This window comes from Cervus elaphus, chromosome 12, assembly GCF_910594005.1.
Source record: "Cervus elaphus chromosome 12, mCerEla1.1, whole genome shotgun sequence".
Taxonomy (NCBI): domain Eukaryota; kingdom Metazoa; phylum Chordata; class Mammalia; order Artiodactyla; family Cervidae; genus Cervus; species Cervus elaphus.
In genome coordinates this window covers 71,470,132-71,494,918 of record NC_057826.1, presented here as the reverse complement: position 1 = coordinate 71,494,918, position 24,787 = coordinate 71,470,132, and the positions used below count along the sequence as shown (strand labels likewise).

At 42.6% G+C, this 24,787-nt stretch overlaps 1 protein-coding gene across 13 annotated transcripts in view; it reads right to left on the bottom strand.

Annotated features, from left to right (window-relative positions):
• The window catches only part of RYR3 (ryanodine receptor 3), a 548,224-nt gene that overhangs the window by 245,035 nt on the left and 278,402 nt on the right, over window positions 1–24,787 (bottom strand). For all 13 annotated transcript variants that reach the window (XM_043919301.1, XM_043919310.1, XM_043919307.1 and 10 more), the window contains exons 13-18: window positions 17,083–17,251; window positions 15,617–15,752; window positions 12,312–12,407; window positions 10,789–10,907; window positions 3,011–3,144; window positions 624–865 (exon numbers count right to left, since the gene is read on the bottom strand). In XM_043919301.1, the coding sequence (XP_043775236.1) occupies window positions 624–865; window positions 3,011–3,144; window positions 10,789–10,907; window positions 12,312–12,407; window positions 15,617–15,752; window positions 17,083–17,251 (896 nt within the window). The remainder of the gene's footprint in view (window positions 1–623; window positions 866–3,010; window positions 3,145–10,788; window positions 10,908–12,311; window positions 12,408–15,616; window positions 15,753–17,082; window positions 17,252–24,787) is intronic.

Below are 24,787 nucleotides of genomic sequence, written 5' to 3'. Positions count from 1 at the left end.
CAAATCCATGCAATGGACTGTAAAGAGGCAGACAGTGAGCTTGAGAAAAGTGAAGTGATCTGTACTAGATGATGCAACTGAAGTACAGACTCGTGGTTTAAAAGAGGACTGTCTCAGGCTTCTCTGGTGGCTCAGTGGTAAAGAATCCCCCCGTCAGTGCAGGAGACATGGGTATGATCACCGGTCCGGGAAGATCCCATAGACCTTGGAGCAACTTAGCCTGTGTGCCACAACTACTGAGGCTGTGCTCTAGAGCCTGGGAACTGCAACTACTGAGCCTCAGTACCACAGCTAAACTACTGAACCCCATGCCCCCTAGAGCCTGTGATCTGCAGAAGACAAGCCATCACCATGAGAAGCCCCCACTTGTCCCACAGCTGGAGAAAACCCCATGCAGCAATGAAGACCCAGCACAGCCAACAAATACATAAAAAAAAAAAATACAAAAAAAAAATACATAAAAAAATCATATCTACAAAAAAAGCAGGACAGGCTCATTTCAGATGTGATGCTCTTCCTACTTAACCATCTACTTAGCTGAGACTTGAGTCTGTATCATTTCAACATGAAGTGACCATTTCCATTTGCACAATCAGGGCCCAAAGCTCCGGCAAGGTGCTCACCTGACCAAAGGTGAAGTCCATCAAAGCCATAGGAGTATAGGTCATCACCAACACCATTGCCTCCCCATCCTTCTCCACCTCCGGGGTAAGGAGCGTAGCCAGAGGAAGAGGCCCAGCCCACCCGCAGATGCGTGGGCTCTGCGGTGAGGAAGGGGTCCGCCTGGTCGATGATGAGCTCGAAGTACCACTTCTTGTACTGTGCTGAGCCTTCGGCAACTCCCAGGAAGATGTTTGGCCGAATACTGAAATTAAACATGAGACAGGTGGCACCTACAGACTCTTGAGAAATAGGAAAGCAAACTGAACCAGACCATAGGAGGCACGGGGCCAATTAAACCAAAAAGTGAGAGTGAGAGTTGCTCAGTCATGTCCGACTCTTTGCAACCCTATGGACTATAGCCCACCAGGATCCTCTGTCCATGGGTTCTCCATGCAAGAATATTGGAGTGGGTTGCCATTCCCTTCTCCAGGGCATCTTCACAATCCAGGGTCTCCTGAATTGCAGGTGGATTCTTTATGGTCTGAGCCACCAGAAAAGCCCAATTAAACTGAGAGCAAGAGCAATTTCATGATTTTTGTCTTGTTCTAAAGCAGAATAATCTTCAAGCCTCCAACACCTGATCAAGTTCTTAGTGGGAGATGTCAGGACAACATTAATTCCATTATAAAATATAAAAGATCTATCTTCCCATATTCACGGCAACCAACATTTACTGAGTGCCAACCATAGGTAAAGATGTTGAAAACATCATGTAGAGTTGTATGATTGCAAACTCCTCTTTCTTTCTGTAAGTGTAAGAAATGACTTACTCAGGTTCCATCTTCTGGTAAGTTGGTTTAGGCTTTCCCCCATAGGCATTATTAATAATAATGGCCTCTTAAAAGCATTAAGAAGTCACTATTAGAAATAATGCAGAGAGAGAAAGCCAAATACTGCATGGTATCACTTACACGTGGAATCTAAAAAAAAGTCCAACTCCTAGAAAGACAGAAATGAAAAGTCGTTCTGGAGAGTAGGGGCAGGGGGATAGTGAGAAGTTGATAAAAGGGCACAAACTTTCACTTATCAGACGAGTAAAGTCTGAGGATATAACATGGTGACTTTGTTGATAATAGGCTTCCCCTCATGGCTTAGTGGGTAAAGAATCCTCCTGCAATGCAGGAGGTGCAAGTTCAATCCCTGGGTTGGGAAGATCCCCTGGAAGAGGGCACAGCAACGTATTCCAATATTCTTGCCTGGAGAATCCTCATGGACAGAGGAGACTGGTGGGCTAAAGTCCACGGGGTCACACGGGGACATGCTGAAGTGACCGAGCATGCATGCACGCACAGTTGATAACACTGTATTGTAAAACTGAAATTCACTAAGAGAGTAGGACTCACATGTTCTCGTTTAAAAATGGTAAATGTGTGAAGTGATGGTAGTGTTAATTAACTTCACGGGGAGAGAGGATCCTTTCATAATGTTTATATGTGTTGAATCATCACAGTGTACACTTTACATATCTTATAGTTTTGTTTGTCAGTTATACCTCAATAAAGCTGGAAAAAAACTCAACCTCTATGACAAAAAGGGGGGGCAGATACATCAGTATGAGGCAACCTTGTTAAGAAATAGAGATTCTAACGTATCCAGAAAAAAATGGTTAGAAGCTTGGGACAAACCACTTGGAGTTGTTCCGGTTGGAATCCTACTCTTAGAGGTCCGCTGTCCTGGGATAAGACTGTGTCCATTTTGGGTGGGCAAGGGAAGAACCAGCCTGGTACCCAGAAGAAAGCCTGTGTGATGTCTACAGACTCGAACCTGCTCTGCACTTTGAAGGGGACATTATTTTCTCATGTCGCAAGGTAGGGAGGGAGCCCAGGTGGAGAGCTGCTGAAGTTGCTCCCTAGTCCAGGTCCAGTGAGTTCATGATTCCCAGGATTCTTCATGAGCCCATCCTGGCCTTCACAGACGGCCCTGGGATAAACGGCCAAGTGCCAGAGGATAAAAGAAACCATGGTCTCAACATGGGACATCCACTCTATCAAAAAATTTTTAGAAAAAAAAGTTGATTTATCAAAATAAAATATGTTATGAAGAAGGTATAAGATATGCATTAATGTTTAAAATAAAACATGGTAGATCCCTCCCTTAAGGCCAAATTCTTTAGTCCTCAGGTGATATATTTACTCCATCTTTGGCTACTTCAGGGGAGAAGTTTGAGAAATTCAGCTGAAGGGGTTGGAGTACAAGACCCTAACAGATGTGCACATTTGCTGGTCTTACCTTATGTGGTCACATCAGAATGAAGATGATGGGCAGGTGGCTGTGGAGTTGAGATCAGCACTCTTCCTTTCCTTTCTGGGGATAAGATGAGCATTTGCAATGATGGTGGTGGCCTTACCTTGTCACGTCATTAATCAGCCGTGTCTGCAGGAGCAGGTTTCTCCGGGGCAGCAAGTTGTCACAGATGAGATTCTGGTTGGCTCTCACTGCGACCCCATCGCAGAGGCAGAGGGAACACAGCACATCCAGAACCTGCGGCAGGACACACCCCAGCAGACCTCAGGACCACCGAGGAGGGGGGGTGGTGGGCAGGACCTGACGGCCACAGCACAGGAAGGAAGCCCGCCTCATGAAGGTAAGGGCCAGGTGGCAGGGGTGAGCACCTGTTCAGAGTCAAGGAAGCCACACCTGCCCCACCAGACCTGAGTGAGTGATGCCCAGGCGCCTGCTGCCCCTTGGGGAAATGAGGTTCGGTTCCTTTCTAGTTCCTTTCTGCCCTAGTCTTGTGACCCATCCCTCCAAACTAGACACGCCACCTGTGGTCACTGTTCTGTTCAAGTGGGTAAGAGTCTGAGCTCTGAAGATAGCCTGTCTAGGTTCCTTTTCCAGCCAGGTCCAGGACTAGGGTGAGGTGCGGTAACAACATCCTCACTGGGTAGGTGCTGGAAGGGCCCCCATGGACCTCAGGCTGAAGCACATGCTCCTGCCTGAAAGACACTCAGGTTCCCATCTGGCTAAGGTCCCTTGCTTGTGGCAGGCTTGGGATCCTCGCGTGGGTGGGGTGGAGGGGATGACAGGGCAGATTCCGAGTGCTGGTCTTCTGCTGTGATGCCACGAAAGCTCACTAAGATATCCCTATCTTCCTAGAAATCCCTATTCAGAAACATTTCATCTGCTTTTTCTCCCCCAGGAGAGTGAGATTAAACCATGAGTGAGCAAAGCAGGCAGACTCCGAATCTACCAGATCCACCACGCGCTGTTCCTAAACCACCTCATATGCCAGCTGCCAGGGAAGTGGGAACAGTCCCTGGGCACCTCTCCCACGCGCTGGCCTGCCTGCCTAGTCTCCTTGGGCTGAATCCTCATTCATCCATATTTCATGTTCCTCGCGCGGCAGAGCAAACACGCTGGGCCAGGCACTGCTCCTCCCTCTCTCCCCCAGGGGGAGGAGTGTGTAAACAGCAGTGGATGAATGCTGGCCAGGAACGTGGCAGGCTACGCTGACAAGGAGGGGGCAGCCCCAGTTCAGTCTGACAAAGTGTGGCCACCCAAGACTCCATGCTCAGGGGGTTGGATGGCTTCATGGTGTTGATGGCATTTGTATCCATAATTCTCACAAACCAGTTTTCTACCTGGCTCCCTGAATGTCAACTTCATTCCAAATAAACACAGAGCACATTGATGGGACAAGCAGAAAAGAACTCCAAAGGCGGTTTGACGGAGGACTCTCACCATTGCCACTCCATGAAACATATGACCGTGGCGCTGGAAATCCAGAGGATAATTTGTCCCTCTAAGAAAAGAGCCCATAGATGGCCAGGAAATTAAATACTCATCATCCAGCCTAGCACACATTTCCATCTGTTTCGCCTTGAAGAGACGGCTGCAGGAGCCTTGCTGTCACAGCCAGAAGGAAATGAGAGCTTAATCCACATACAATAGGATCAGTGAGGAGCAAAAAGGCTCCGAAAAGCACACAGCCTAACGGAATAGTACATCACCTACAGATAAACGGTGCCATAAAGAATGTGCTGACAGTGTTCAGGCTTTATTTTACCAGGCGTTTCTTGGGGTTGTGCACCCCAACATTCACTGCAGCGCTGTTTACAACAGCCAGGATGTGGAAGCAACCTAGGTGTCCATCAACAGATAAATGGATAAAGAAGACGTGGTACACACACACACACACACACACACACACACAATGGAATACTACTCAGCCATAAAAAGAACGAAACATTGCCACTTGCAATGGATTAGAGATGGTCATACTGAGTGAAGTAAGTCAGACAAAGACAAACATCATATGATATCACTCATATGTGGAATCTAATTTTAAAAATGATGTAAATGAACTTATTTACAAAAGAGAAACAGACTCAGATTTCAAAAGCAAGCCTACCGTTACCAAAGGGGAAACGTTGTATGGGGGGATAAAATTGAAGCTGGGGATTAACACATGTACAGTATTGTACATAAAACAGAAACCAACAAGGACCTACTGTATAGCACAGGGAACTCTACTCAAAATTCTGTAACAAACTATCTGTGAAAAGAATTTGAGAAAGAATCAATACATGTATAACCGAATCACTTTGGCTGTACACTTGAAACTAACACAACATTGTACATCAACTATACCTTAATAAATTGTTCTTGAAAAGTGAAGGGCATGTAGATGGGTCAGTCTACCCTAGGGAAATGCACACATAGTCCTTAGGGGTCATCTGTACTTCCTGATGGAGAGGAAGCATCTCAGTGATCTCTGGGGTGCTTGTTGGCTGTGGTAGGTACTCCCCAGTGGTCACCACACTCTGCCTCCTCCTCATCCTATGCACAGAGGCTACACTTCCCAGACACACTTGCAGTGTGGTGGAGTCATGTGACTGAGTTCCGGCCAGCGGAAAGTGGGTGGATGTGATATGCACTGCTTTCAGGCTTGGCCCCTAGACTCTCCCTTTCCAGCAGGATGTGGAGATCCTGGGAAGGATTACAAATCCCAAGGGTCTCCTTACTCCAAGTGAGATCCTGCTGCACTGGGATCACGTAGGAGCTTGCCAGAAATACAGATGTTCAGACTTACCCCCAGAAACCTATCAGATCAGAGCCTTCAGTTTAACAGAATTCCCCAGATATTCACAAGCACATAACAATCTGTGAAGTCCTGTCCTGGGGGACAGTGAGGCTGCTAGATGGAAGAAAAGTGTGTCTCTGAATGACCACACAGCATGGAGCCCTCCCACTGGCCGGCCTCAGACAGTGACTTCACTGTGAGAATCTGGGGGTATCTGTCTTGGAATTAGGCTTCTCTAATCTATACACTGGTCCAACTTGAGAATTTCCCTGGACCACTCTGTGAAATTCATTTGCTGCTTAATTGTAAAACCATTTTCACCACTGACACCACATTTCATCCAAGATCCTTCCTTGCGCATGTAATCTCCATTAGTCACCACCCCAAACACAGGCTCACATGGGAATTCTGATTTAAAGGTAAGAAAGAGGCACTGCACATCTGTGGAAATAGCATTTGGCTCTTGCATTTTGTTCTCAGCTTTCTATCAAAACAGCTTTATTTTTTAAAAATACAAAAGGTACTTAATTAGGTGAATTTTATGTCATGTTTTATATTTGATAAATGAGTGCTTTCTCCCTGGGGAACAGATTCTGTTCTCCCTGTGGATGTGTGAACTGAGTGGCTGGGAGAACTTCTATCTTGCCTTGACTGCCTGGGAACTCAGAGGTGATGTTCTGGAGCTATTACAGCAAGTCTGTGGGAGTTAATGGTTTCCTTACCTTTGGACTCTTCTGTGCCACACCCTAGGGCTAACATCTCAGTTCTGATGTATACTTTCTCAGGACCAATGATATGACTATTTTACAACAATTTTTTCTCACAGGTGGCTCCAAATTCTTGTGAAACAAAGAGTAAAAAAAATATTCATCTGTGATAACGTCGAGCAGGTGTGAAGTACATTAGGTTACAGGGGCAAGTGAAAAGGGCATATTATATTTTTATTATTAGATACTTTCTTCATGGAAAAATTAGAGGGTTACTGTCAGAATCTTCCACAGTTGTCCTTTTTACTCAATAAAATTGGTGCCACCAACATAGTAAGCGTGTCTCATACTACGGACAGCCATCTGTTGGATGAGATGAGACGGGTGCATTTGCGAGCTTCCACCCGTTCAAGGTGAGACAGGAGATGTTGGTTCTACTCATCCATTCCTCTTTGTTTTAATCACACCCTCAAAAACATGCATCAGATGCCGGCTGTGTGTAACATGTGAGCTGGGTACCACAGGGATCACAAGATCCCTGCTGTCAAGGAAACTTAGTCTCTGAGAGAAATATATACATAGTATATCTATAAGGAAAGGCAGGGTGGAAACACCATGGAACAAACTGCATGGTGTACAGGGGAGGAGAGGGAATGAATCCCACGGCTGGGATTCAGAAAAAGATTCATGGAGAGGGTGGCATCTGAACTGTTCTGAAGGCAAACAGAATTTTGATGGGATCTGGAAAAGTAGAAAGTGAGGAGATGCTGAGGGTGAGTAAGCCTTGTCACTTGTGAGGTCATGGGGTAGAGTCCATTCAGAAACTGGGGCAGCACACCCCACTTCTGTCCTTTTTACTCCAAAGACTGTGCTTTCTCTCTAACTTTTTGACCTAAATTTGACTATGCTGTAGATGACTGGCAATGCTTTTCACAGCAAGGATAGAGCTGAAACTAAAATATTACTTGCCATATCAGTAAACAAAGGATGTCACAGCCAGCACATTATAGCTCCTGCAATGGTGAGCCCTCAGGCAGCTCAGAAAGGAAGCAAAGAATGGCTTTCTTTTCTAAACATATGAATGGAGGAGGCACGGTACAGTAAGGGGTTTCTCAAACCTACCGTATCTATAAACCTTTAACAAAAAATGTCATGGTCCTGAAGACCACCTTCATGGACCCATGGTGCTGCTGGGATTCTCCAGGCAAGAACACTGGAGTGGGTTGCCATTTCCTTCTCCATCATGGACCCACAGGAACTCTCAAATTCCAGTCTGAGAAACACTAACTTACTATATGAAAATGGTTTCTGATTGTGAATTTTTTTTACTGCAAAGAGTTTTATATTTATATAGTAATAAAAATTGGAACACAAAATTAAACATAGTCTCATAGAACATGCCAGACTACAGATTGAGAAACATTGGAAAGAATATTGAACTTAGTGTTGGAGACTTAAATTATGGTCCTGGTTTGTCTGGCAACCTTAGTTAATATTTTAAGGTGTCATATACACTGGGCTTGTTTTTGCCTCAAGTGGAAATAATACTTCATGGAATAATAACAAGGAAGAAAGAAAATGCACGTGAACACGGACAAATACCTGGTATTTGTCAGACGTAAAATAAATGTACACTATCATTATCATCATCATGTTTTTGGAGGCATTGTGAGGTGCCCTGGGAGGCGTTGTGAGGTGCCCTGAGCTCTAAAATTCTATGTATTTTGAATCACTATCTTCACAGAAAACTAACTGAGCAGGTCAGAGATGTCTGGAAACCTGGGACTATGGAAAACAGAGCAGCCTGGATAGGAAAACATTGCTTTGGCATTTTCCAAGTCAAGATACAATGCTGCAATGGAAGTCTAGTCTGCACCCAGCACATTCTTTGCCAAGCTACCACAAATATCCCTGGTAATGACCTGAGACTAGGTTTCCCTTGAAAATAAAAGTCATGTACATGAAAAACTCTAGTGGGGGAACTGCATTCATGACAAGCCAGTCCCCATCCAAAAAATCCATCAGAAAACAAAAAGATGGGACATTCTAGAAGAGATTCTTTTTGTAACATGATCACATTGCCTCAGCTTTGACATCATTGCCCAGAACTTTTCAGTCTGGAAGATGTAAGAGTACCATGCTAGTACACTCAGGTAACTTATTAGGCCAGGCATTCATTCCTAGCAGAATAATAAAGCTCCCTAGGCCTCAATCCCTAGGCATTGAGAGTTCCTTGGACAGCAAGGAAATCAAACTAGTCAGTCCTAAAGGAAATCAACTCTGAATATTCACTGGAAGGACTGGTGTTGAAGCTGAAGCTCCAACACTTTGGCCACCTGATGCAAAGAGTCAATTCACTGGAAAAGACCCTGATGCTGGGAAAGACTGAATGCAAGAGAAGAAGAGGTGACAGAGGATATGATGGTTGGATGGCATCATCGACTCAAAGGACGTGAGTTTGAGCATATGCCAGGAGATAGTGAAGGACAGGGAAGCCTGGAGTGCTGCAGTCCATGGGGTCACAAAGAGTCAGATACAGCTAAGCGACTGAACAACAACAACAACAAAAGGTTTCAGTATTCTCAGCCGTGGAATACTCATACCCTGTTCTCATACCGTGGAAAGAACAGTAACCAGCTACCATTACCGAGTGACAATCCAGTAAGGGCTTGTGGCTTTTGGCTGAAAGAAGCCATCACAAAGTTCGTTATCTACTAAGTGTGTTCTGTGGTGTGATCACAAAGCAGCCCCAGGAATAATGAAAGGAGAGCAGCTAGGCTTTCTAAGAGCTGCTCTTGACATGTGCCCGTGGCTCACGACTCAGGCCGTGGGTTACTCGGGTGCTTATCAATTACTCTTATTACACTTTGCAGATGGGAAGGGACATGTTCAGACATAGCAAAGCTGGGCTGAAGCAGGAGCCTCATGCCTGCTTTTGATCTACCACATTTGGGAAAGCAATTACCAACCCCACATATTTCTTTCTGTTTTTTGCCAAGCAATTTCACAGATGCTAAGGCTTGTTTGTTTCCTAGGATGACACATATCATCTGAGCAGTGCTGCAGAGGCTTGTTCTCCTGGACCCCCCACTCCAAGATGTGTCTCCGATGTGCAGCGCCCCCAGCTGAGGGTGAGCAGAGAGGGTCAGTGACCAAGCTGGGTTCTCTCTGCTCTGCCTGAGCCCAGCTGCTCTCCCTCATATCCAAATATGCCACCTGATCTTGAAATGCTCCGCTTCAGCCTTGTAGTACCTGCCTGCTCACTAATAAGTCAGTAAGATATCTCCTTCCATGTACAGGGCAGTTATCAATGGGTCAGGATAAGACATATTTTAATAGACTTTCCCGAGATCATGCTCAGATGGTATGATGGTAGCTCAGATGGTTAAGAATCTGCCTGCAATGTGGGAGACCCAGGTTTGAGTCCTGGGTTGGGAAGATCCCCTGGAGAAGGGAATGGCAACCCACTCCAGTATTCTTGCCTGGAAAATTCCATGGACAGGGGAGCCTGGAGGGGTACAGTCCATAGGGTCAGAAAGAGTCGGACACGACTCAGCAGCTAACACTAATCCCCAGAGATCATGGTGTCTTAGAAATATAATTCCATACAAATAGAGAAATTAGAACTTTCAGAGACCTTAAAAAAAAAAAAACCAACCAAAACTTCACACAGAATTCTGCCTTCGTAAGTGAGGTGGCATTGTCCTCATTTTACAGCTGAAATGATGGGGGCTCAAGGTCACGCAACTGTTTTCTCTAAGAGGAGAGCCCCACCGCTTGTCCCCTCTGGCTTGTTCATGAAAAGCTCATTTTTTCCACCTGCTTTGACTCATGGCAAGTCTGATTTCATTTAAGAACACGCCATGTTGCCAAGACTTTCTACATTATCCTAACTCTGATTTCTGTGTAGCTTCTTTATAAAGTTGGCACTAGCTGTTTCATTTCTAAGCTCCTAGACTCGAGGGTGGGATCAGTTCCTGCAGCTGACCCTGTATAGAGCTGAATGCCTCACAAACCAGCTGGGTGTTAAGGGGGTAACGATGATCCAGGCTTGGGAAGCTGGTGGAAACTGAGGGGACCGCCCAAGGCCCGTGTGCCTGGCTCAGAGTGTGCTCCTAAGAAAGACAGGTCTTTCAGGACCTCAGTTTCCAGAGATTTTTTTTTTTTAATTTATTTTTAAATCAAAGCCAAGAAAGAGAGTAGTCATCACTCTCTCTCTTTCAGGACCTCAGTTTCCAGAGGTTTTTTTTTTTTTTTTTTAATTTGTTTTAAAAAAATCAAAGCCAAGAAAGAGAGTAGTCAATATTCTCTCCATAACACACAATAGTTACTAAGAAGCAGGGAGGGAAAAGGCAGGTAAAGTCAATCCCTGTTCGGGATTCTCTCCACACCTACCTTGTGATTCCGTCCGTGCTTATCCAACAGCGAGATGATGGACTTGATGTGGCCCTCTGCTATCAGGTTTAAGGCTTCTGGGCTCTCAATGAGGATGCAATGCAAAACTTCCAAGATACCTGCATGCATGCCACAAAATTCATTTGGACATTAAATAACCGGCAGAGCTAATTATAACTAGAAACCTGAGAGTGAAATGATCCTCCTCAGGGGAGAGAATACCATTATTCTTTGGATCTATTAAATATTTCCAGCCAGAAGAAAGATGCAGCCATCTCGGATAGACTTCAGGAGCCCCTGGGGCAACACTCTGTAATTTAGAGGTGAGTTTATTCATCACTAACCCCGCCTCCCTCTTCCTGGACAAAGACATGATCCTTCTGGGTCAAAATATAGAGAAGCAGCTTGAAAACAGAATTTTTAACCTGATCAAACCAAGCAATACCTAATTTAAAAACAGATAGAAAAAGGGATACCTAGTTTACTACAAATTCTAAAGGTCATTCAAATAACTTAGAAAATGCTTTGAACGTTCCTTGAAAAAGAATTTTTCTAGGAATCACTCCAGAATTTATTTTTAGATGCACTGGTATGGTATATGAGTAAATTTTAAGCTCACTAAATAAAGATTACTGGGCTTTGTCCCCTTTTCTGGGCACACTGGATGGTTTTCTGTATTAAGCAGAGGTGTAAGAAAAACATGCAGCCTGGCACCTGCATGTAACACTGGGGTGGAAATGCACAGTAAGTTGTTGACTAATATCTTTACAGGTTTATATTGAGAAGACTCCTCTTGATTCTCTTTGTTTCCCAAGGTTATCATAAATTACCCTAAAATGTAATCTGGCCCCTGGCAGGAGGCACTGAAGGAAACAGAGGCTTAGGAAGAAGACATATGTGGAGGTGGATGATTCTAGAGGAGCTTTCCCTTGGCTTGTCTGTTCAAGCTCCTGTCATCTGTAAATGATGAAAAGAACACCGAAACCATTCAGCTTCCCAGCGGGGGACCCACACCTCTCAGGTTCTCTCATCTCTGAGGAAGCAAACTGCAGAGCCTCACGGCATGGTCACTTACTAACGATGACCACTTTTCTTGGCTCAAGTTCTCTGAGAGTCATCAAGAAGGGCTCTAGATATGGTGTTGAGGGTGACTCGGGGGTATGAGGAGTATCATTTCCTCTAAGTTCTTGGTCATCTTTCAGTCCTGCTTCTAAATAGTGGAGAGGACCATGTTCAGACTGGGTTGGGAATGATTCAAGGACCCAGGGAGAGGAGATGAGAGCACAAAGTGAAAAATGAAGCAGGAAAGGAATGAGTTTTGACACCTGCCTTAAAGCTGATCAATAAGGTTTTAAGAGTACCAGGAAGATTTAGGATTCTGTTTCTTTTGTTGAAGTAATTACTGAGGATTGCTTGCAATCCAGTGGGGGGAAAAATTGTTTGGAGATTAAACTCTCTTTTTTAAACAGAAACAAACAAAAAACACCCCACCTTCTCCAGTTCTGTTCCCTGTCAAATCCTACCTGAGGAAGATTCTAGTCTGTCCAATTTGCTGATCAGCCAATCAAGGTTATTGGAGAATTGAGCGCAGTTGTTTCTGTTTCCACGAATAAGAGCAGCTGTGAAGGAGAACATGTTTGATCATGTAGGTTAAAGGGCACAGTATGGGAACTTGGGATGCTGTTGAATACTCCATCTGCTTAGCAATTAAAAAGAATGAAACAGTCCCCTTCCCCTCCCAAGCCTTTTGATACATTCCTGTCTCTACATTTTGAAGAGCAAGAAAAATCTACCATTCATTCAAATACTTCCAGAGATTCTACTGTGTACGAGGCATCTGTCTACTTGCTGGGAATAAGGCAGTGGGAACACAACAACAGATTCCCTGCCTTTGTGAAATGGGGGAGAGAGACAAAACACACACAGATTTTAAAAAATTACTTTAGATAGTGATAAGAAAGAAAACAGTATCTGCTTGGTTGCTGGCTTCAGAACTCAATTTTCTCTAACGTTTTCTTAAATCTAGCTAAAGACTTGCTATTCTTCAGTGCTAAATGAAGGCATCCAAATGAGTACAACTGAAAGGGTTGGGTTAAACTAATAGGCAATAATAACAAAACATGAAACTCTACAATATCTAAAATGCATCAGTACATGATAGTGGTTCTCAAGGTGTGATCCTCGGATAGGAATATCAGTATCACCTGAGAACATGTTAAAAAACACAAATTCTGTGGTTTGTCCTATGTCTACTGAACCAGAAACTCCAGGGATGGGCCCAGCGTCTGTGTTCTAACCAGCCCTCCAGCTAATTCTGATGCCTGTTCATGCTTGAGGACCACTGGTAGATGATACTGAAAAGGTAGACAGAGAAGATGCTGTCACTAGATTTCCACTAATCTAGACCAAGTAACCTTCCCTCCATAGGCCAGTACTATAGGTGGGACTCTGGAATAAGTCCATGTTAACTGATTGGCCCTGAGGCTTGCTCGTCATGCTGCTGGTTTTCAAAGACTGTGGGATTCACAGACATTTGTAAGGTATTTGGATAAGGAAATTCTTCCTCAGGACCTCTGCTTTGTACCTCCACAGTCATTAAAGGGCAGAATTCAGTCTGAACTCCTCTCCTGCTTCTCAGGTCAGCCATAACAAGATCAAACCAGTCAATCCCAAAGGAAATCAACCCTGAATATTCATTGGAAGGACTGGTGCTGAAGCTGAAGCTCCTATATTTTGGCTACCTGATGTGAAGAACAGACTTATTGGAAAAGACCCTGATGCTGGGAAAGAAAGAGGGCAGGAGGAGAAGGGGGCAACAGAGGATGCGATGGTTGGATGGCATCATCGATTCAATGGGTATGAGTCTGAGCAAACTCTGGGACATAGTGAGAGACAGGGAAGCCTGGCATGTGGTAACCCATGGGGTTGCAAAGAATCAGACATGATTCTTGGTGAATGAATACCACCAAGGGGGTTGACCTTGAGGCTCTGCAGTCAGGCTGTCTGGACTCAAGCCATAGTTCTATCACCTATAACATGTATGACCCTGGATGAGTTATGAACATTTCTGAGCATCAGATTCTTCAATAAAATGGTCATAGTACCTACACCTCACAGTGTTGCTCTGAGGATCAAAAAGAGATATCCTACTGCCTGGCATCAACAAACATTAGCTATTACTGTTGTAATAATTACTACTGAGTTTAAGCCATATCATAAAATGTTAAGAATTAGAAGAGACTTTATAAGGTCACTCAGTATAGTCACAATCTAATCAGCCTGACCCTTGACAACGAGAATGAGTCTAGCCTGACTTCTCCAGGCTTCCCTCTGGCCTGCTCAACTTTCCATGGACTTTCTCTCAATGGGACATTTACATCAGAGAAAAGCCCTAAAACGCTGCCTTGTTACCATGGCCAAATCATTATTGGTGGCCACCTTCTTGCAGAGGCCAATACTGTCTTCCACTGTCTTCTTCTCACAGGCTGGCAGCCTGGGCCCACGTGGCATAGGTTACAGCAGGCACTGGAAGGTCACCATGCATTCAGACTTGTGAGAAGAAAGATTTGATGCTAGAACATCTCTACTCAAGTTCCTTTTTCTTTCACCAAAATGAAATAAAAACAGGCCAAAACAGCAGGAATCACGACTTCCCAACAAGTAGACAGTGAAAGGGTACATTTTTGAACAGAGTAGACATCCTCCAACTGCAGGTGTCAAATGTCTGGAAGTGGAGGGTATCTTAAACATATTTTTTCTTTGTTCTCTCATTTTAATGATGAGGAATTGAGATTCAGGGAATGTAAGGAACTGCCAAGGGCTTCACAGGTAGTTTGATAAAACCAATCACCATTTGCTTCCAGTTGCTGTCATTTTGGAAAGTAAAATAAGTTACCAGTTAACACAATGAATGGCTGGGTTAGTTGTTGTTCAGTCACCAAGTCATGTCTGACTCTCTGCAACCCCATCAACTGCAGCACACCAGGCATCCCTGTCCTTCACTATCTCTCGGAGCTTGCTTAAACTCATGTCCATTGAGTCAGTGATGCCATCCAACCATCTCATCCTCTGTCTCCCCCTTCTCTTCTTGCACTCAATCTTTCCCAGCATCAGGGTCTTTCTAGTGAATTGGCTCTTCGCATCAGGTGGCCAAAGTATTGGAGCTTCAGCTTCATTATCAGTCCTTCCAATGAATATTCAGGGTTGATTTAATAATCCACTGGGTTAGAATCAAATGGTTAGCACAATCTTCCAAGGAATGAGGCTGGATGACAATAGCAGTTTGTTCCATGAAAATGTTAGGGGAAACATTGGCTGGAACTACCCACCCTGGCCAGGCACCACAGTAATCATTTGCATGAGTTATTTTATGGTAGGAGATCCTGGTAAGGAACACAGAACTAACAAAGCAGCACCAACAGGAAGAATTTGGGAAAGGTCAAAAGGAGACATCACATACCCTACTGACCTCCCAGAATCCTCCTTGCCGGAATCCATCTTGGCTGAGCAATGCATGCACCACCAGCAAGGACCCTGAGTAACAGTGGTTGACCAGAGACAACCTGGAAACTAATCCCATCACCATAAGACCCGAGACTGTGAGCCACGGGACAGAACACTCCTCCTGGGTTCCCTAACTCTCCTCCCTCTGTCCAGGTGCCCCTTCCCAACAAAGTCTCTTGTTTTGTCAGCACGTATATCTCCCTAGACCACTCATTTCTGAATGTTAGATAAAAGCCCCCTGTTGGGCTCCCCCTTCCCACAACAAAAATGCCTACAGACCTCCCCAGCCACCTGCCCAGGGAGAGAGCTCTGGGCATGTACTTACCTAGCAATTTGTAGAGGAGGTTCAGAATTTCTTTCCAGGCCATCCCACTCTCCTCCCTGGCGATCCCTGCGAAGTGTGCTATGCTATTGTAGATATTTAAGCGATCAATGCAGTTTAACACAAGGGCTAACATTCCCTGTGAAGGTGAGTTGGGGAAAAAAGTAAAAATAGGTAAGATCTCAGGATCCCTTTTGTTCTCTCCTCTCCCATATCATTCACCTTTCAAAGCTGATGATACTAATGTGCAAACAGACCTTCACGATGCCAATTTGGGTTTTATTTTTGCCTCCCCAAAACAAAATATGCATTTTTTATGCCTCAGAGACCTAAATAGCATCCATTTTGGAAGTGAGTCAGCAGTCTCCTCTCACGGGCTTGCCCCCACGTGTTTAACTTAAACCAAGGACGTAGTGCGGAAGAGGGAACACGAATGAGTCTCACAGAAGCCTGCTCTGTCTGGTGTGAAATGATTCTGACTCATCTAGAAACAGCCCTTGGATATAGGATCTATTTTTCTTTAAGACGCAAACTTGTGCATCTCCCCATCTGCTCCAAAAAGGGAATTTAGAGACAATAAGACTAAAAGAGGATTTTCTAAAATGACCTTTCCATCTAATTTACAGTACTATGCCACCCAGTAAAAACATCTGTGCCCAGCTGTTCTTAAAGAGCAGGAGGGAAATGGTATAAGTGTAGTTTCAGCAGTCTATAAAGGCACACAGAATATTCCCCCAGCCAAAGGCTCAGTAGGGACAGGTCTACTTCCCACACTACCAACTTTAGAAGTGCCCAAAGGACAAGCCCTGTCCACAGGAATGCAAGGCCGCAGGAATATGACCACGGCCTTGAAATTAATGCCAAATCATCATGTCCAAGCTTAGAAAAGCCATGTGATCTAAGATCACACACAGCTAGGGATGGAGCCAGAACTAGGGCCAGGACTCCATGAGCGCCAAGTTAGTATTTTCCCCATAGCTATGACCATCCCTCATGACTCAGATGCTCAAGTTCACCTTGAGACATAGTAGCGTCTGTATCTCTTAAACCAGCTCCCCAGGCATTTCTGATGTGGTGGAACCTGGGAATTCATACTTTCTCAACAAAGTTCTAAGGTAATTCTGACACCTTCCAAAATTTGGGAATCACAGCTAATGCCACACTCTCATAGCTGAGATTTTATGAAAGATGAATTTTGGATAGATGGGTGACATTGAGGCTTTAAATTAATCTGGTTTGAATGTACCAAAGTATAAGCACAACAATGTTTGCTGCTAATGTGATCCAGGTGCTGACAGGAAAGGGTAACTTCCAGTGAATCTTTTTCTTTCCAGCTTTCTCTCTTTCTTGAACGCATGCATGCATGGAGACAAAGAGACTGCATGGAGACTGTGTAAATTGCAGTCATCGGGGTACTTCTTGCTCTGGACACAAAGAGCATCTCATTTTTTTTAATGTTTTGGACTTACCTCTTCCTTGAAAAGATTCTGTCTGTTTTTGAGGGAGCGGAGCTTGTTCTGCTTGCCTTCATGCTGCATCCCCTCCTCTGGGGGCTGGAAGTAGGCAATCAGGTCGTGTAAGGTCTGCAGGACCTCTTCTATCGGCACGGTGACTGGGGCAGCTGTGCGACTGTTTCCACTGAAACCACAAGACGGACATGGCTTAGGCAGCGGGTCTCCAGCAGGACCCTGACGAGTGTCCACTAGGTCCTGGCTCCTCCCTGCCCTGAACCGCGCACATGGACTGGTATGGTTGTCGGGTACCCAGGAGAGTCGCTGTAGAGATAACCTCAAATTGAAGTTTGCTGACAAACAGCACAATGGGAAGGAATTTCTGATTCAATTTTAAAACCATTTCATAAATCAAGGGAAAGGAGCCCTGGCTGTCTGCCAAGTCTTCCTTTCTAAGTAGAAGTGCTTTTATAGATAATTATTAACCCATAGTTCTTTTAGACTACCACACATTCCTGAGACAGGTTAAGCATCAGCTGGAAGGGGTTCATCACTGAGTCTCTTCCTCCATCTATATCTTCGTCCTTTGTCTCCCCCCATGTGTCTCTGTGATACTCTGTGGGCGTTTTCCTCTTAATGTTTGTATGTTTGCAGACACCCTATTTGTGGATGTCTCCCTTGCTCTGTCTCTCCTTTCAACTTCCTCTGTGTGGCCTGCCTCTGCTTTTCCACCCCACACCAGTGTCCCATCTCTCAACATTCTTCTTCTCTGCTTCAACGCCCCCACCATCTCCCTCTGTTGTGTTCCTCCCATCCTGTATGTATGTGGGTCTGACTCCCTGTGTCATAATTTTCCAAACAAATCTTATAACTGAATCCTTCCAACACAGAGCGGCCACAAACCTCCACAGATGACAAAACGACCCTTTGTTTTCCCATCTCCTTGAGAGGTACACTGGTGAGCTTTTCAGAGGCCAAGGCTAAGAAGAGGAAGGGGGAATGGATGCAGTCCATGGAACTGAATCTGAGACCCCATTGTCTGAGACCCTAGTGGAATGGGAACTTATTCCATGAGAGAGTAACATCAGGGTTTTTCCTTTGTGGTCAGTTTCTAATGAGCTGTCCTTTACATTTACTGCAGATTTGCTTATATGTCTGTCTGGACACATGCTAAATAAGACTGGGATCTAGGCCTCAGATGAAGCTTATAAACAAGTCCCGAAAATATTCAGGTGATGAGATGACAATAATCCCACTTCTGTGTAAAAACGCCAAGTGCACACAATGAGAGAAGAGTAAATTACAGGCAGGAGGTACTTCTCAGCAGTGTGTTCTCTGCCCATGGCAGGTGCTTGGGTAGTGATGATTGAAGATTCTCTGGGATATTATTGAATTCAGAGACAGTGAGGAAGAGAATCCCATACGGATATGAAGTGAAGGTTTGGGAAAAAGAACTCAATCAGAAATGACTCCCCAATTCCAGCTTCAGTAAGAATGAATACATTTTCCTCAATATTTCTGGTCTAGTTGCAGAGCTTTTCTCTCTCCCTCTCTCTCTTTTTAAAAATTTAATATTTTCCATATACCAGAGACACTCAGGCCAGTTAAGTGAAGAGTATGTCCTCATGTGATGAGAAATGAGGATGAAAGAAGAGATCTGTAGGCATTTCTGTAGCTTGATGGGGCAGCACATCACTATTCAGAGGGTGGGAAAGCCCAGGGTATTGTCACTGCCATTTAACAGTGAGGTCCTTTGAGTACCTCTAAGACTCCTGTGCTTCAATTCCACACCTGAAAAATAGGAAGGTACACTCTATGTTTGCCAGGATCCTTCCGGGTCTAATTTATTTTTTTCCTGTGGCTTCTCAGTGCTGGATCACTTCATCTCGCCTCTTGAAGAAACATCAATATGACAGTTCTCCAGGGAAAATGCCTCCTTTCTTCAAAAGAGAACATACAACATGTACTTGGCATTGAGGACACATCCTCTGAATGGTTTCATGATGCTTACAGTCAACTCTAGAACCTTGAAGGAGGAGACCCAGATGGATCTAGATGGACAGGGCCAAGAGGATGTCTCAGTTCAGAACTAATTACAACTGGCCCCCGTCTCAGCTCAGCCTTCCTCCAGCCGCTACAGCCACTGTCCCATTATGTTCTCAGATCTTTGCCAAGGATTTCTTTTCTTAAGTAAAAGCTCAGGTGATACTGAGTATTCACCATACAGTTACCATAATTATTTATATATCATTCCCCTCCAAAAGCTAAACTCAGAGGACAGCTGGATAGCATCTTCTCTCTCCAGCAGGACTTCTGAGACTCCTCGGTCCATCACACTGTTCATTTGTCCTATGGGACATTTCCCAATGACCACACGGGGGAAACTTAAAACATTATCTTCTTCATTGTTCTTTCTTCTTCATTCTTTATTCCTTTAACTTTAACTTGTTCTTGCAGAAGGTCAATCTCTCTTTCTGGTTTCCATTTGTACATTGCATGCACTGTTGGTTTCTCAAAAGAGATGGGAGAAGAGAATCTATTTCCAAATTATGTTATCACCCTTCACTTTCCAGCTCTTGCAAAATGTAAGTACCATGGCTTTTGTAGCCCTCACCTCTGCTGTACTGGTTTGCTATTCATTAGCCCTCCTTTCTTGTAAAACATCCTGTGTCAGGGAGAATCAAGAATTTCTCCTGTTGAAGGTGGGGTTTCCAGAAGTGAAGAGCTCAGTGAGTTCTTTCGCCCAATAAAAGTGACAAAATTGGACAAAACCATTCAAAAAACTGTTTTAGGATTCTGGAAATTGACCAAAGGTATACCGGAAATTGAGAAGTTTTTTTTTTTTTTTTTTAAATAATGAACCTTGGTAAGAACAGTGGGAGTCTATGATATTTCAGCCCCAGATTGTTCCCATTCTCTCCCCTAGCTCCATGGAAAAGAAGGTCTAACAGGGTGAGGCAGGCCATGTGCAAGGTCCCAGACAGACACATTCAGGAAGAACCAGAGAGGGCCCCAGCTATCTATTCGTCTCTAGCTGGATATGATGAGGCCCTGTGCAAGCAGAAAGTAAAATCCAGGAGGAACTTAAAACTGCCTGACCTTTGGGCATATTATCCAACCCACAAACAGGTCTATCAGCAAAGGGTAGCAGGCTTGCCTCACAAGAAATAAGTACTCCAAGCTGAAAGCAAATGACACCAGACACTAACTAGAGTCCATACTGAGAAATAAAGAGCAGTGGTAAAGATTACTATGCAGTTCAATGTAAAACAATATGAATATGTACCAATGTTTCTCTTTTTTGTTCTTATACCTATTTAAAAATGCATAAAACAATAATTATAAAACTGTATTGCTGGGCTTATAACACATGAAGATATAATACATATATCAGTATTGTCACAAAGGAGTTGAGAGAGAAGAGAACAATATTGGAGCAAAGTTGATTTACTTGTTAAGTTCATACTAATGTGAAGTAGATTATTTCATATCAAAGACATACTAAGTTCCCTAGAGCAATTAAGAATGTAACTTTAAAAAGTAGTTAAAAACACTCAAAGGAATTAAAATAGTACTAGAAAATGTCAATTAAACCAAAAGAAAGCAGTAAAGGAAGAATAGAGGAAGAAAAAGACATATAAAAATCAAATAGCAAAATGGCACACATGAAACCAATCATCTGAATAATTACACTATCTATAAATTCATTACACACACCAGTAAAAGGAAGAGCCAGTCAGACTGCATTTGGGGGAAAAAAAGGTTCAAAGTAAGCTATCTACAAAACACATTTCCAATTCAAAGACACAAATAAGTTGAGAGTAAGAGGACTGAAGATACATCATGCAAACAATAACTGTAACTAGCATGTAAGACAGCCAGAGTGGCTCTACAAAATAAATTTTGAGACAAAAAGTATTCATATAAAAAGGGACTCAGCCATAAAAAAGAGTAAACTTCTGCCATTTACAGCAACACAGATGGACCTAGAGAATATTATTCAGGGTGAAACAAGTCACACAGAAAAACATAAATACTACATAATATGGCTTATATGTGGAACCTGAAAAATAATACAAATCAATGTATATATAAAACAGACTCACAGACAACAGAAAACAAATTTGTAGTTAACAAAGGGGAAAAGGAGGTAGGGAGGGACAAAATAGGGGTATGGGATTATCAGATACAAACTATTATGTACAAAATACATAAGCAACAAAGATATATTGTATAGCACAGGAAGTTATAGCCATTATCCTGTGATAACTTATAATGAATGTAATCTGAAAAAATAGTGAATCATCACAGTGTACACCTGAAACTAATATAATATTATAAATCAACTATATTTCAATTTCAAAGAAAAGAAATACTTGGGGAAAATTTTTTTAAAAAATAAAAGAGGGAGATATTTCATAAGAATCAGTTTGGGGGTAAGATGTATTTATTATAAACTCCTTGGTGGCTCAGACGGTAAAGAATCTGCATGCAGTGTGGGAAACCCAGGTTTGATCCCTGCATTGGGAAGATCCCCTGGAGAAGGTAAAGGCAACCCACTCCAATATTCTTGCCTGGAAAATTCCATGGACAGAGGACCCTGATGGGCTACACTCCATGGGACTGCAGAGTTGGACGTGACTGAGTGACTAATACTTTCACTTTCAAAGCACCCAATAACAGAGACCAAAATATGTGAAGTAAAAATTGACAGAATTGAGGGAGAAATAGACAATTTAACAATAATACTGATTTCAAACACATTCTCAAGCAGATAATGTAATAAACTGTATAAATAAAGGACAAAACCACACCATCAACTCAATAGACAGAAAGCAGTTGACAACATCTAACTATCATTCATTCAATATAAAAAGCTCTCATCAAGCTAGAAGAGAACTTCCTCAACTTGATGAAAGATACCTACGAAAACTCTGCAAGTAAGTACCAAACTTAATAGTCAAAGACCAAATGTTTTCCCACTAAGATCAAGAACAAGACAAGGATGTCTGTTCTCTCTACTTTATTCCGTATTGCAGTAGTTCTATCCAGGGCAGTCATGCAAAATAAAATAGAAATGAAGGGCATTCATTCTTATTGGAAAGGAAAAAAACACTCCTTTTATTCACAGATGACACAATCCTGTATGTAGAAAATTCTAAAGAATCCACACCAAAAAATACCTTCACTATAATAAAAAATTTCATCTAGGTCATAGGATACATGGCTGACATTTTAAAAACTCAATTTCTACATGTCAGTATATATAGACACCAGCAGTGAACAATCTGAAATGAAATTAAGAAAAAAATGAATGAAATTAAGAAAACACCTCCATTTGTAGTTGCATCAAAAATAAATACTGTGTAGGTTTCATAAAATAGTGTAAGATTTATATACTGGAAAATCTAATACCTTGTTGAAAGGAATCCAAGAAGAATAAATGAATGGACAGACATTCTGTGTTTATGGACTGAAAGATTTATTAAGATAAAAATTTCCCAAAACTGATGTATAGATCCACTGCAATATCTATCAAAATCCCTGCAGGACTTTCTTACAAAAATTGATAAATTCACCCTTAAATTTATATAGGAATGCAAAGGATCAGAAGAGTCAAAATAATATCAAAAAAAAGCACAACATTGTAGGAGGACTCACTCTATCTGATTTTAATACTTATTATAAAGCTATATTAATCAAGATAGTGCTATTTTACTATAAACATGTTTTAGTATGTGAGATGAGTTTACTTGTGTATCTCTCTCCATATATATATATACACACACATACACAATCATGTATATATATACATACATGTATACCTTTTTGTGTATGTATGTGTGTACAATTTATATATGTAATACGTATTTAAAACACACAGAAATACTCTTAGGCAATAAGAAGGAACAGAGCACCATTACATAATGCAATAGGGATGAACCTCAAAAATGTAATGCTAAATGTAAAGGCCAGATTCAACAGACCACATATTGTATGGTTTATCAATTTAATGCATTAAAATGTGAGAGAAGCAGATGATAGGTTGCCTAGGGCTGGGAGTGGTAACTAGTATAAACTGCAATAGGCATAAGGAATCCTTTTGGGGTGATGAAAATGTTCTAAAACTGAACAGTAACAATGGCTGTACAGCTGCATAAATTTATTAAAATTCACAAAGTTGTACACTTAAAGGGATAGATTTTATGATATGCAAATTATAACCCAATAAAGCTGTTTAAAAATAATTTTCCCATTGTTAGGCATGTAACTCCCACTGAATTTTTAAAAATAACAGCTTTATTGAAATATAGTTCATGTATTATACCATAATCTATTCAAACGGTACAATAGTTTTTACTATATTTACAGAGTTGTGCAACCATGACCTAAGTCAATTTTAGAATCTTTCATCAGCTTTCCCTCAAATCCCATACCCAAAAGTAGTCACTCCCCCTTTTCACCTGCTATCACACCATTCCCAGATCTATTTTCTGTTTCTACAGATTTGTCTATTACAGATATTTCATATAAAAGCAGTAATACAATATGTAGTCTTTTGTGACTGGCTTTTTTTCACTGAGCATAAAGCTCAACATTCAGAAAACTAAGATCATGGCATCTGGTCCCATCACTTCATGGCAAATAGATGGAGAAACAGTGGAAACAGTGTCAGGCTTTATTTTTTTGGGCTCCAAAATCACTGCAGACGGTGATTGCAGCCATGAAATTAAAAGACACTTACTCCTTGGAAGGAAAGTTATGACCAACCTAGATAGCATATTAAACAGCAGAGACATTACTCTGCCAACAAAGGTCCATCTAGTCAAGGCTATGGTTTTTCCAGTGGTCATGTATGGATGTGAGAGTTGGACTGTGAAGAAAGCTGAGTGCCAAAGAATTGATGCTTTTGAACTATAGTGTTGAAGAAGACTCTTGAGAGTCCCTTGGACTGCAAGGAGATCCAACCAGTCCATCCTAAAGGAAATCAGTGCTGGGTGTTCATTGGAAGGACTGATGCTGAAGCTGAAACTCCAATACTTTGGCCACCTCATGAGAAGAGTTGACTCATTGGAAAAGACCCTGATGCTGGGAGGGATTGGGGGCAGGAGGAGAAGGGGATGACAGAGGTTGAGGTGGCTGGATGGCATCACCAACACGACGAACGTGAGTTTGAGTAAACTCCGGGAGTTGGTGATGGACAGGGAGGCCTGGCATACTGCGATTCATGGGGTTGCAAAGAGTTGGACACAACTGAGCAACTGAACTGAACTGAATTGAACTGAACTGAATGTTTACAAGGTTCATTTATGTTGCAGTGTATGTTAGAACTTCATACCTTTTTACAGACATATAATATTCTGGTATATAGATAGAGCACCTTTTATTTATTCATTCATCAGCTGATAGACATTTACACTGCTACCACTTTTTGTCTGTTATGAGTAATGCTGCTTTGAACATTTGTGTACAAGTTTTTGTGTGGTTATCTGAGGAGGCCCACAAAAAGCTGAGAAAAGAAGAGAAGTGAAAGGCAAAGGAGAAAAGGAAAAATATACACATCTGAATGCAGAGTTCCAAAGACTAGCAAGAAGAGATAAGAAAGCCTTTCTAAGTGATCAATGCTAAGAAACAGAGGAAAACAATAGAATGAGAAAGACTAGAGATCTCTTCAAGAAAGAGATACCAAGGGAACATTTCATACAAAGATGGGCACAACAAA